The following is a 12,180-nucleotide window of genomic DNA, read 5'->3' as shown; positions in this document are numbered from 1 at the left end:
TTCTGAATCAGTGAAATTTCGAAATTTAAAGTAAGACTCAAGGAATATTTTGATTTAACCATGAAGGGCTCTCTATTGGTATTACCCCAAGTTCATAAAGTATGTTCCATAATTAAGTTTGTCACTGGTTACTTAAAGCTTGTCATTAAGTGACCTAGATCATAGATTCTAAATCCCAGTCCTGGACTCCTGGTGAGGCGCTTTCAAAGGCTTAGTAATGCAGACTAATAAATAGGACGATGAAATTTCTACAAAATTGACCGAGTGTACTTAGTTCTCGTTTGACGTTCTCGAAGTAGCTCGAGCTGTCTTTAGCATTACGAGGTATCTCATACTTATGGAGCATATCTTATTAACTTATGGTATTATCAAAGGCTTATAGTTGAAAACCAAAAGTATACTTTTATCATAGTTCCCAGCCCTAGTCTATAGCACCATGTGAAATGAGAAGCAAACGACCCACCTCAACCAATAAATAAATTTTTTGAGGTCAAAGATTTATAATATGTGTAAGCTATAAGTACTCAATGTTAGCGATCCAAACTATAACATCGTCCACTTTATTGACGTTGTTAAGTTATGACACTTGCTACGGTTGTTAAGGGAAACAAAAAACACTTTTGTAAGCGTTATGGTGGTTTTCTCATATTACACGATGCTAACAAGATTCAGTGAATGATCCTTTTTGTTTTCCTATGAACTTTTGATATTATACAGGTCAACTGCTTTCTCGTGTTCCAACGTATAATAGAATTCTATGGTTTTTAGGTACCATCATCATTTAACATCAAAAATTAAATTTATTATAACCATTCATCATTCATTAAAAATATAAACCATTAATCATCCAAAATTTTTCAACATAATTATTTCACTAACATTTGTTCACATAAATTTACTAATTAAAAATTATTTAAAATTATTAACAGTTATTGAAATTTATTAATAATTATTTAATTAAAAAAATTGTATTACTATTTTATGTTTTAAATATAACAAATAAAATTACTTCCAAAATAAAACGTGTTTTTAATGATTTACAAAGCTGTGGAGCCTAACAATCCTGATTTTACAACTCTTTATTTTTTAACACAATAAATCATATCAGTACTTTTTCAAAACAGTAAACATAGGACAAAGGTTATATTGTATTATAAATAGCCAGTGGTTTTGATTTTAGCTATATCGCATTTAGAGCTCGACATTTTCTATCCATAATCCACAAATCAGTGGATAACCAATTGTTTATAAACAAAGTTGTGGATATAATACGATTTAACATGCAAGATCTGTGGATAATTTTCAATTATGGATTAAGATAAAGTGAAGTTGACAATGGCGAGATAAAGTCGAGCTCTAATCGCTGTTTTATGCCTATTCAATTTTAATTCCTTAGCTTTGGCTTCATCAATTTTTATAATTATTCCACTAAATCACATGTTGTATATTAACACAAATCATTTATACTAACATAAATGGGTGATTAATGTAATTACTGTTATTAAAAATATCTATTAAATAATAATGAATTTCTTCATCAACTTGCGTTAATCATTTCGTTCCTAACATAATTAATTTTTCTTAGAGTGATATAAGAAAATATCTGGGGGTAGCACAACTAGATGCTCCCATAGTCGAGGGCCTAAGTTGAAAGTTAGGGAAATAAACTGTATTTATCGTAAAGAGATAATTATTTTACAAAATTAGAAATTATAATTTTTAAAACGGAGTTATGGACAGCAAAAAATTTTCAAATTTAACTGTTACCTAATAATTGTCACTAAATAATAACTAAACCATCCCATGATTCAAAGTTTAAAAACTATTGTTTACACTAACGCAGAGCTTTCTCCATCAGAGACCAGATTAAGGTAGTCCAAACCTCTTTAACAACCATCAATAATTAAACCAAAAAAAATTATTTATTTTTAATTTCATAAACACCTAATGATACTGTTGGAAAAGGCTGACAATTATACATTCTTTTCGTGGGAAGCGTTAGTACTGTAATTAAAAATCTAAAATGTGCATTATGCAAATGATTTATTTAAATTTAATTGTTACCTAAAACCAATGTTGAAAGAGCCTGGGCAGGAAATGTTTGTTTTATTGGGTGACAGGCTTCAAATATCCCATGATCCAATATTCAGAAAATAGCCCATGATCCAATATTCAGAAAATAGCCCATGATCCAATATTCAGAAAATAGCCCATGATCCAATATTCAGAAAATAGCCCATGATCCAATATTCAGAAAATAGCCCATGATCCAATATTCAGAAAATAGCCCATGATCCAATATTCAGAAAATAGCCCATGATCCAATATGCAGAAAACTATTGCTAAAATAAAACTTGCTCCATCAACTCTTTCAAGAGAAATATTTACAGAGACCTAGGAATTTTTAACTCACTTTGATTTACTCACAATAATCTAATCTAATTAGTTAGAAACACTGTTAGTTTGTTAACTTACGTAAAGTGGCATAGCACCTAACGGAGCTTCAATTATCAATAACCATAATTAATATAATATGATAAAAGTGGATCCTGAATTAACTAGCGGTACTGTTACCTATGCTTACAAGATAAATAAAGCATAAAATCATAGCATAAATAATAATACTAAGCAGACTTCGGAAACAGATGATATGAGAAACCTCTAAAAATCTAAATCATTTGGACAAGGATCCAAATCTAAACGTTTGGATCGGTTCCATTTGGACAGGGCGCTTAAAACTGTATTCTATAACCCAAATCCAAATCGACATTTGGATCTCCCGCCAAACCTTTATCGAAACCAAATGTGTGTCACTTCCTCTTTCATTACGTAATTTTACTTAGTATTTATTGGTCAATTCTTTTGCAACGTTTAATATAAAAGTAAAATGTTTTTAAGCCTTGGATTTTTGCATGTTAGATTGTAATAATTTTGTAAAATTAAGAAACCTCTTAATTTGATAGTTTAAGCTTATTAGGACTAATTAAGATTAAGTGGGAAATTAATTAGAATGAAAATAGGTGGATATCTTTTATTAATTGGGAAATAATTCACTCATTTTGCATTTAAATTTTAAAAGTTAATTTATTAATTAATTAAGGAATTAACTAGTATATATGTTTAAAATTAGAATTTAATCGTTTCAAAACTAATAAGGTTTTGAACCGGTTTTTGTAATTTAGTTATTAAAATTTGTGATTGTTGATTGGTCAATATTGAAAATTAACCAATGGCGGAACCAATTTTTTTTAAACTCGATGAAACTGAAATATCAATCAATCATCATCTGAAAGATTTATCAACCTATTTTTTTCAAAAGAAGGTAAATAAGGATTAGATGGCTTGCTGCTTCCAACATTTTTAATCATGAAGAGAATATTTTGTTAATTTTAGTCAAATTTAGATATTCGGTAACCGAGTTGATATTTATAAAGCCCTTTTTGCTCATGTCTATTTTAAACTTTAATTCGCTTACCATTTCACAAGCATAATAAACACTACTGAAGGACGCAAATCTATCTGTGATCGGTAACGGTGAACAATATAGCAATTTGCCCAATTAATCAGTTTGAACTTCATTTGCACATTTCTATCCGTTAATTTGAAATGTTGCGAGAAATTTGAATGGAATATAAGTAGTTATCTCTTTCAGTAGATAATTTTTGATGTTGATATTAAAGATTCATTGAGTTAAAAAAATTGGTATCAGTATTTCAATTAAGCTTTAATATCAACATCGGTTAATTTACGATATGGGCTCATGATGTTAGTTTGTTTATGAGATTAAATCGTTACTTCAAGTGTCACAAGACAATATCTACCTCCAAAATCGAGTGTTAGTAACTTTAAAACCATCTCCTCGTCACAGGATATCCGAGGGTGAATTTATTATATGTGATAATCTGACAAGGTGCACTAGCTCAGTCAAGTTTTGGCAAGGCCTAATACCGTTTTGCTTGGCTGCATGTGGCCGTCAAATTCCTTTTAAAGCATAGATCATATAGTATCCACCCTTGATTTTCATTTCGCAACACACGTTGGATTCGTAAACCTCGACACGCACTACGATTAGAAGCATTAAAATGCAAACACAACAACACACTGAGCGTATACATTTTAGTAAATAATAATTCTCACTACAGCTGTTTTCGGGGCTGAAGGAGCGACCGCGGCGATAAAGAAAAAGCCTCCGGCGGAGTCCGGCCAGTAACTTAAATGGGGTAGTTTCGAGGGAACGAAATTCAAATGCAAGGCGCGTTCCATCAACAAAAAAACATTGAATTCGTTTTACGCAATTATAATATTAAAATTTTATACAATTAAGTAATATTTAAGAAAACTAAGCACTACTTTCAAAGTCTAAACTTTAAAAATTCGACGATACGAGAAGGCTAAGTAACGGGCAACGAGAGGTAAACATTTTTTTAAATGGCAAAATTAACGGTAAGCCAAGGCTTAGCGCAATTTCACGGGTTTCACCGCCTTAAAAAAAGTGCCAAGTTTAGAAATAGATTGTGGGACAATAAAAAGGTGGAAAATTATGAAATTGGGCCTATGTTAAAGCTTGAAACCTACTTTATATTATATTTAAAATCCATCCATGAGCAAATCCTCAAAATATATGAAAATGACAACGAAAAAGGACCCACTCTCAAATTTTTTTACCTTAAAAAAATGGCGGCCACAAACGGGGTGAAAAAGGGGAAAAGAGCTATTAAAGCAGTCTTATCTCACTATCGATAGGCCATTTCAACCAAAAGGCATTAAGAATAAACAATCGGATTATTATGAGGCAACTATACGTAAAAAAGGCCAATATTGGTTGCGCTGATATTTGCTAATAAAACAGTGTATCCATGCCAAAATATCGCAGATTGGGGTAGTTTTTGAAATTTAAAATTAAACATACTTAATGTTTCTTAATAACAAGAAAAATGATCCTAGATTATAGTTTAAAGTTTAATTTAAGACCGTTCCCAAAACTAACCAACGTATAGTTTTCCTAAATCACGAATAACCGATTTGTTTTTTTCGAAAAATTTCCCATGTTATTTCTATGTGAAAAATTCCTGTTTTTCATCAAAAGGTGTGATTAATTTTATGGAAATGAAAAGCACCCTTAGCAACTTTATTTTTTTTAAAATAAACCAATTTATGGATCTCTTTGAAATTTTAACCACATATTAAGGGCCCGAATTGTAGTTCTGTGGAATTTTTTCGAATGAATTAATACAATACAAAAAAAACTACATCCAAACAAAAAACCCTCCTTATACATTAAAAGCAGTATGAAGTCTTATCTAAGAGAGCTACCGCTCTCTCAGAATTAAGGGTCCAAGGGCAATAAACATAATTTCACGAAAGGCCGTATGAGTTCTGTATCAGCAGTTTTGACTGTCACTACACGCACCAACTAGTCATTCCCTTTGTGTACTTCAGTCACACGGCCCATTTTCCATTTTGTTGGTGGGAGTTCTTCCTTCAGCAACACTAGATCTCCAGGTTGTTAATTACGGGTCGGTTTAAGCCATTTCGGTCGCTGCTGCAATCTCTATAAATATTCGGACTGCCAACGTCTCCAAAAATGTTGTACAAGCTGCTGGCCTAATTGCCACCTGTAGAGACGGTTGATCTTTGTTGATGTAAGGTCTGGTTCCGGTATAGCTGTAAGTGCGGTTCCGATTAGAAAGTGACCCGGTGTGAGTGCAGTAAGATCCGTGGGCTCGGATGACATAGGTGTAAGTGGTCTTGAATTGAGGCAGGCTTCAATTTTGCATAAAAGCGTCTGCATCTCTTCGAAGGTCAGTCGGGTTTTGCCAATGACTCGTTTCATGTGGTACTTCACTGATTTCACCCTTGCTTCCCAGAGGGCGCCGAAATGAGGTTCCGCTGGAGGGTTGAAGTGCCAGCTAATGCCTTCGTCAATCATCCACCTGGTTACCGTTTGATTCTTCGTTGTGTTCGAGATGGTCGTTAGGAAATCCTTCAGCTCTCTACTTGCTCCAATGAAGTTTGACCCACAGTCACTATAGATGTCATTACATTTGCCTCGACGAGAGACAAATCGTTTTAATGCTGCGAGGAAAGCATCTGTTGACATGTCACTAACCAGTTCGAGGTGTAGGGCTCGTGTCGTGAAACAGGCGAATACAGCAATGTAACCCTTGAATGCTTTACATCCTCAGCCCTTCATAACCCTCAGGTGGAACGGTCCGGCATAGTCGACTCCGCATTTGAGAAAGGCTTTTCCTGGATTTACTCTAGCCGCTGGTAAATCACCAATTAGTTGAGAGACAGTTTGAGCTTGTTGTCGGATACATTTCATACAGCGCTTGACATGAAACCGGACTGCGTCACGAGCACCCACGATCCAATATTTTGATTGTAGCGAGGCTAGCATTAGTTGAGCGCCTCCATGAAAAGTCATGATGTGCTCGTGGTTAATGATGAGGTCTGTGAGTTTGCTTCTTCGAGGCAGAATTACTGGATGCTTCTGATCTATGGAGACCTTTGCGTGCCGCAGCCGTCCACCAACTTTCAAGATGCCTGTCTGGTCTACAAAGGGTGTGAGTGATATAATTTTGCTATTAGATGGAAGGGTTTGCTGATTCTCTAGCCGCTGTTTCTCGCCCCCAAAGTTTTGAAGTTGGACAACTCTTATCCAGTGGTTTAACGCCATGTCGCGTTCAATTTTCGTTAATGGTCCCGTTTCCCTGGAAGTCTTCGCAATTCCGGATAAAGCGTTGTAGATATGCTGTGACGTGCAGTAAAGTATTGAGTGACGAGTACTTCATGAGTAGACTCTGGTCCAGTTTGCAGTGGTTTACGATGGTAGTGGTGGTTCTTTCTTCGATGCGACATTCAGCTGGCTCGATCAAAGCCTCGGTCGTATTGTAGGATTCCTTTCGTAGCCATTCTGGTCCTTGCCACCATAACGGATCATGTACTAGTTGAGAAGCGTTAATGCCGCGGGATGCACAGTCAGCGGGATTTCATTGACCGGATACATGGTGCCAATGTATTTCTGGTTGAGCGTCTTGGACTTCCGAAACTCTGTTTGCCACGAAAGTCTTCCAACGTTGAGGAGGAGATGACAACCATGATAGAACAATTTGGCTATCACTCCAAGCGTGAACTGCCGGTATGGCAACTTCCAGAGATGTTTGAACTAGCTTAATGAGTCTTGTAAGTAAGACAGTAGCACATAGTTCCAGCCTCGGTAAGGTAGTTTCCTTAAGTGGAGCGACCTTAGTTTTAGCGACCACGAGTTGAATGTTGATTTGTCCAGCGTTGTTGATAGTTTTCAGGTACACAGCTGCTGCGTAAGCCCTTTTTGATGCGTCGCAAAATCCATGGATACTTGAAAGCTTCACGTGTGGTTGACTGATAAATCGTTTGATCTGCAGTTTTTCGATTTCTCGCAAGTCTTCACGGAAGGAGTGCCAATTGTTAACCATATCCATTGGTAATTCTTCATCCCAATTAACCTTGATTTGCCACACCTCTTGAAGAAGGATTTTAGCTCGAATTATGACTGGCGATACTAATCCTAACGGATCAAACACCCTTGCCGTGTCCGATAAGATGGAACGTTTTGTGATTCTTGGAGACTTGACGGAAAATGACAGGACATCAGTAGCAGGAGTCCATTGTAGCCCCAATGTTTGAATTGATTCAGCGTTCTCGATGTTCAAGGGAACAGTAAGTTCGCGGCACTCTGATGGTAACGCTTCCAGGACGGCTGAGTCGTTTGACGCCCACTTCCTTAATGGCAATCCGGCTTCCTTTGTGGCTCGATGTAATTCCCTTTGTAATTCCAGTGCTGCATTTGTATCATTGGCACCGGATAAGAGGTCGTCCATGTAGAAGTCGCAATCAAATGACTTAGAAGCTAGTGGATACCTTGTTTTCACGTCCTTTGATAATTGCTTTAATACCCTTGTAGCTAGGGTGCTGAGGCAGTTCCGTAGGTCACCGTAAGCAAACGATAATCTTGAATAGGCTCTTCCTTTGCTCGTCTCCAAAGAATTCGTTGATAGTTGGTGTCTTCTGAACTAATCAGGACTTGACGACACATTTTCTCTATATCGGCAGTCAAGGCAACGGCGTGAGTTCTGAAGCGTATCAATAGATTTACAAGGTCATCTTGTAATTTCGGGCCAACAAGTAGCATGTCGTTCAAGGACATTCGATGCCTTGGCTGATCCGTCAAAGACCACTCGAACCTTCGTTGTTGTACTTGATTCCTTGACGACCGAATGATGTGGTAGGTAATAAGAGTTTTTCGTTTAAAGATCTTCTGGGGGTACGAGTTCCATGAGCTTTAATGAAAGGTATTCTTCCACGAATTTCTTGTACTGGTCGTACAGTTGCGGAGTCGATTGTAATCTTCGCTCTGGGTATAGAAATCTTCGCAGTGCTATGGTCCTTGATTCGGTTTACGGGTAGTTGAGCGGTTTTCAAAAGAGCGTTTTGGAATAAAGCGGTTCCCAAAACAGCAATTTGCAAAACCGCGTACAAGCAAAACCGCGGTTGCTGTTTCCGTGGTTCTCAATACAGCGCTATTTCCCAAAACAGCGGTTGCTGTTTCCGCCCAAACTGTAATTGATATGGAGGGAAATCTCTATTATATTAAGTATATAGGACAAAGAACAATATTATGCAAAAAGGAGTAAAGTTATATCGGAAGTAAATATAAAATATATTTTTTTGGAAAAGGCATATTATTTTGGGAAGTTAATAAAGATAAACAGCAATAGTTTGGAAAAGGCGTACTTTCGTACGCTCAAGATATAAACGCTGTAATCAAAATGCGCTAAAACGAGAAATGGCTATAATGGCAAACGCGTTTATGAAAAAGCCGTTTTGGACAATGCTGTTTTGATAACACGGCCAATCGATAGCATACCCTTGATTCTCCAGGCCTGTTCAGTGTCCTTGATAGGCAACTTTACAATGTATCTTCCCGAGGAATCTCGATCATAGGTGGTTTGAAAGATAGCGTTTTTCAGCAGACGTAAGGATTCGTCCAGCTCCGACCTCTTCCAGTTCCCAGAATTTGGCGAGTTGGCTTTCGAGATGACAATGATTTACTTGGAGTGGAGCCGCAATTATGGTTGTATCCGGACTTCCCATAGGACCAGTTATTGCCCATCCAAAAATGGTGTTGAAAGCTCCAGGACCCCCGGTTTTCCCACGACCTTTCCATCTTGGACTAAATCCAAATAGACATCAGCTCCCAGTAATATGTCTATTGATCCGGGGCTGTTAAACGTGGCATCTGCTAACTGTCACCCCTTGATACGAGTCCAATGTAGAGTGTTGAAGGCGAAGTTGGGAAGTCTTTCTGTCACTTGTTGGAGAATCAGAGCTTGGACCGTGATATTGGCAGCTGAGTTTGTACTTGAACGTACACTTAGTGTTGCACAACCACGTGATTGACTTGTTCCAGAAGCGCCGATTCCTCCAATGATGCTGTGATGGTGATTTCGCTTAAGTTGTAGCTTTTGAATGAGCTGCTCTGATATGAAGCTTGCTTGTGATCCGGAATCCAATAACGCTCGGCCTGACCAAGTGTGTCCAGCTCTACCTTGAACTTGGATAATTGCCGTGGGGAGTATCACTTGCGATACACCACGAACATTACCGGATACGTGCGAAACTATTTCTGGATGTAAGTTTGCTCTTGGAATGGAACTCCTTTCTTGCGTGTCTTGATGCAAGAGTGTATTGTGCTTCGAATTGCACTTCCTGCAGCTTCCTGATTTACAGTCGTTGAGCAGATGGTCGGTTTTGAGACAGTTGAAACACAGTGAATGCTTCTTGACCATATTCCAACGTTCTTCAACCGTGGCCTTCAAGATGTGGACATTTGAAGATGAATGTGACTGGTTGCAAATAGTACACGTGATGTCTCGTACGGCAGCATGATGTGACACCGTGCTTCGTTTTTGAGGTGGCTGGCTTCTGCTCCTTGTGTTTTTTGCGGCCTGAGAGGCAGCCAATGCCCTTGCACTTTGTTCCAGGAATAGCGTGAAATCTTCGTACTTCGGCATGGCTGTCCCTTTTAGCGACAACTCCCATTGGCGTCGGGACTCATTATCAAGTTTCTCGCCAAAGATATATACCAGAATTGAATCCCAATGTTGTACTGGTTCCTTCAAGACCCTGAGTGATCGGATGCATTCCGCTGTGGTGTCAATGAGACGTCGCAATGCAGTTGAAGATTCTTCCTTAAACCTAGATTCCCACTCGACCGAAAAAAACCGGCGGAAATCAAACAGCCAACGGTAAAAATTTTAACTTACGCCGGCGTCCGGCGGTAGACCGTTCACACTACGACTGAATTTTCAGTTTGTCGGTAGATATTTTTGGGTCACGTGACAGATTTGAGTTGTTTCCACAACATTGTCCCCTTGCAGCTTAGATCGTACAAGAAGGGATATTTTCTGTTTCTCAGTAATGTCTTCCGTATTAACATCTTATCTCTTTTTACTTCCATTAGTTTAATTTTTCTTTCTTGGTGGTATGTTTCCGATAAGCCTTGGTCAACCACAAAAAAATGGCGGCTATCAATCGATCTCGCGTGTGCGTGTGCTCTTGAAATTTATGATGTCATTTGCTGAGACACCGGCGTAACGCCGAATACGACCGAAAAAATAGAACACAACTTACGCCTGACAGAACGGAAATTCCGTCGGGCTCGGCGTTAAGATTTTTCGGTCGAACCCTTTTACTGCCGGGTTTCCGTCGTGTTTTCCGTCGAGTGGGAATCTAGCTTTACATAAAGTTGGCTGAACAGGCGCTTGATACTGGCGTTAATAATTTCTCGGCTGTTGTTATAGCGGTTGAGTAGAATTTCCCAAGCTTCGATATAATTTACGTCGGTTACTGGTATTGTTTTGATTAACATCGCTGCTTCGTCTCGTTAGGTCGACTTCAAGTATTGAAACTTTTGTGCTCCAGATAGTGAATCATTGTTATGAACTGTTGCGGTAAACAAATCGTGGAAGGGAAACCATTCGATATAACTGTCTCCGAAGACTGGTAACTCTAGTTTTGGTTGCTTGATGTCTGCTGCTAGTAGTCGTTGAGCTACCGGACCTTGAGTAGTGAGAGTATTGAAAAATATGACCAAGGATTCCATACGGGTGACAAGTTGATTGTACTCGATCTCGTGGGCATCAAAGGCGTCCGGCGTGCATGTTGTTCCAATTTTCTCATGTACTTCTTCTAATTCGACTGCAAGTGCGTCAACCTTTTCCTTGTATACCCCTGTTGCGATTGAGGTTTTTGGTGTATTGGCATGATCGGCAACTATTTTTTCGATTCTGGTGATTCTACCCTTGACCATTCGTCGTCTGTTGAGGTAACTGTCCATGGTTGTAGTTCAATGAATGATTACTGACTCTTTAATTCGCGGTACTGAATCTCACGATATACGAATACTGGTGTCGTTAAAGTAATATGTACGATTACTTATGCGCGACTTACGCGTATCCGGCTCGACGGACCAAAATGTTTGTGTGGTCTACCCTTGACCATTCGTCGTCTGTTGAGGTAACTGTCCATGGTTGTAGTTCAATGAATGATTACTGACTCTTTAATTCGCGGTACTGAATCTCACGATATACGAATACTGGTGTCGTTAAAGTAATATGTACGATTACTCTATGCGCGACTTACGCGTATCCGGCTCGACGGACCAAAATGTTTGTGTGGTCAGATAGGAGATTAAAAGAGAGTAATTTCATTAACTTGTGTTCATCATTTATTTGATTCCGTTAGGTTAAAAACATGTTACTAAGTCAAGAGTTGTTACGAAAGTGAACAAAAATCATCCAGTTAAGTCAATTTATACATACAGTTTTGTCCTACAATTTTGCTAATATTAACATTAAAATAGTTTAAGTCTAAAATTATGATACAAATAAGAGTAAAAAATTACTTGGTAGATTACTGTTTTTTAACTATGTTTCTAAAAAGTTACTACTATTGAACACTAGTAATGCTGAAACACGTCACCAACGAGAACTTTCCCACGAGTATTCAAAAATGGATCGGCTACAATTTTCAGCCACTTCTTACCTGTGTCGATCTTACCAATCTTTACCCAATTTTCTAAAATAATTGGATCTTTGAGGATCTCATTTATTGCGATGTCATTTATATTGATATTGG

At 37.9% G+C, this 12,180-nt stretch overlaps 2 protein-coding genes and 1 long non-coding RNA gene across 3 annotated transcripts; all 3 read right to left on the bottom strand.

The window, feature by feature from the left end:
* Positions 1–1,509: 1,509 nt before the first annotated feature.
* On the bottom strand, positions 1,510–2,905 carry LOC149662802 (uncharacterized). Its single transcript, XR_016368669.1, has 3 exons — positions 2,476–2,905; positions 2,065–2,394; positions 1,510–2,004 (listed from the first exon to the last, which is right to left on the bottom strand). It is a non-coding gene; the product is annotated as an uncharacterized LOC149662802 (long non-coding RNA).
* Positions 2,906–5,551: 2,646 nt separating this feature from the next.
* LOC149662801 (uncharacterized) lies at positions 5,552–6,100 on the bottom strand. The gene has a single exon (XM_089842322.1). The coding sequence runs from the start codon at positions 6,098–6,100 to the stop codon at positions 5,552–5,554; it is 549 nt and encodes a 182-aa protein (XP_089698448.1).
* An 81-nt stretch (positions 6,101–6,181) lies between these two features.
* On the bottom strand, positions 6,182–7,862 carry LOC149662800 (uncharacterized). Its single transcript, XM_089842321.1, has 3 exons — positions 7,001–7,862; positions 6,828–6,946; positions 6,182–6,754 (listed from the first exon to the last, which is right to left on the bottom strand). The coding sequence occupies exons 1-3, from the start codon at positions 7,860–7,862 to the stop codon at positions 6,182–6,184; spliced, it is 1,554 nt and encodes a 517-aa protein (XP_089698447.1).
* Between the last annotated feature and the right edge of the window lie 4,318 nt (positions 7,863–12,180).

This window comes from Phalangium opilio, unplaced genomic scaffold, assembly GCF_054372755.1.
Source record: "Phalangium opilio isolate 3A_F unplaced genomic scaffold, DU_Popi_V2 ptg000063l_1, whole genome shotgun sequence".
In the NCBI taxonomy this organism is placed as follows: domain Eukaryota; kingdom Metazoa; phylum Arthropoda; class Arachnida; order Opiliones; family Phalangiidae; genus Phalangium; species Phalangium opilio.
Note: the sequence above shows the minus strand (reverse complement) of the source record. Positions and strands in the feature narration are given on the sequence as shown.

Excerpts from the sequence above, each read along its gene's own strand:
- LOC149662801 (XM_089842322.1), bottom strand. The coding sequence starts at position 6,100 with ATGTCAACAGATGCTTTCCTCGCAGCATTAAAACGATTTGTCTCTCGT.
- LOC149662800 (XM_089842321.1), bottom strand. The coding sequence starts at position 7,862 with ATGGACGACCTCTTATCCGGTGCCAATGATACAAATGCAGCACTGGAA. Across the intron at positions 6,947-7,000 it reads ACATTGGCACCATGTATCCG|TACATGATCCGTTATGGTGG; the intron begins GTCAATGAAATC and ends CTTCTCAACTAG. Across the intron at positions 6,755-6,827 it reads AAAGAACCACCACTACCATC|CATATCTACAACGCTTTATC; the intron begins GTAAACCACTGC and ends TGCACGTCACAG.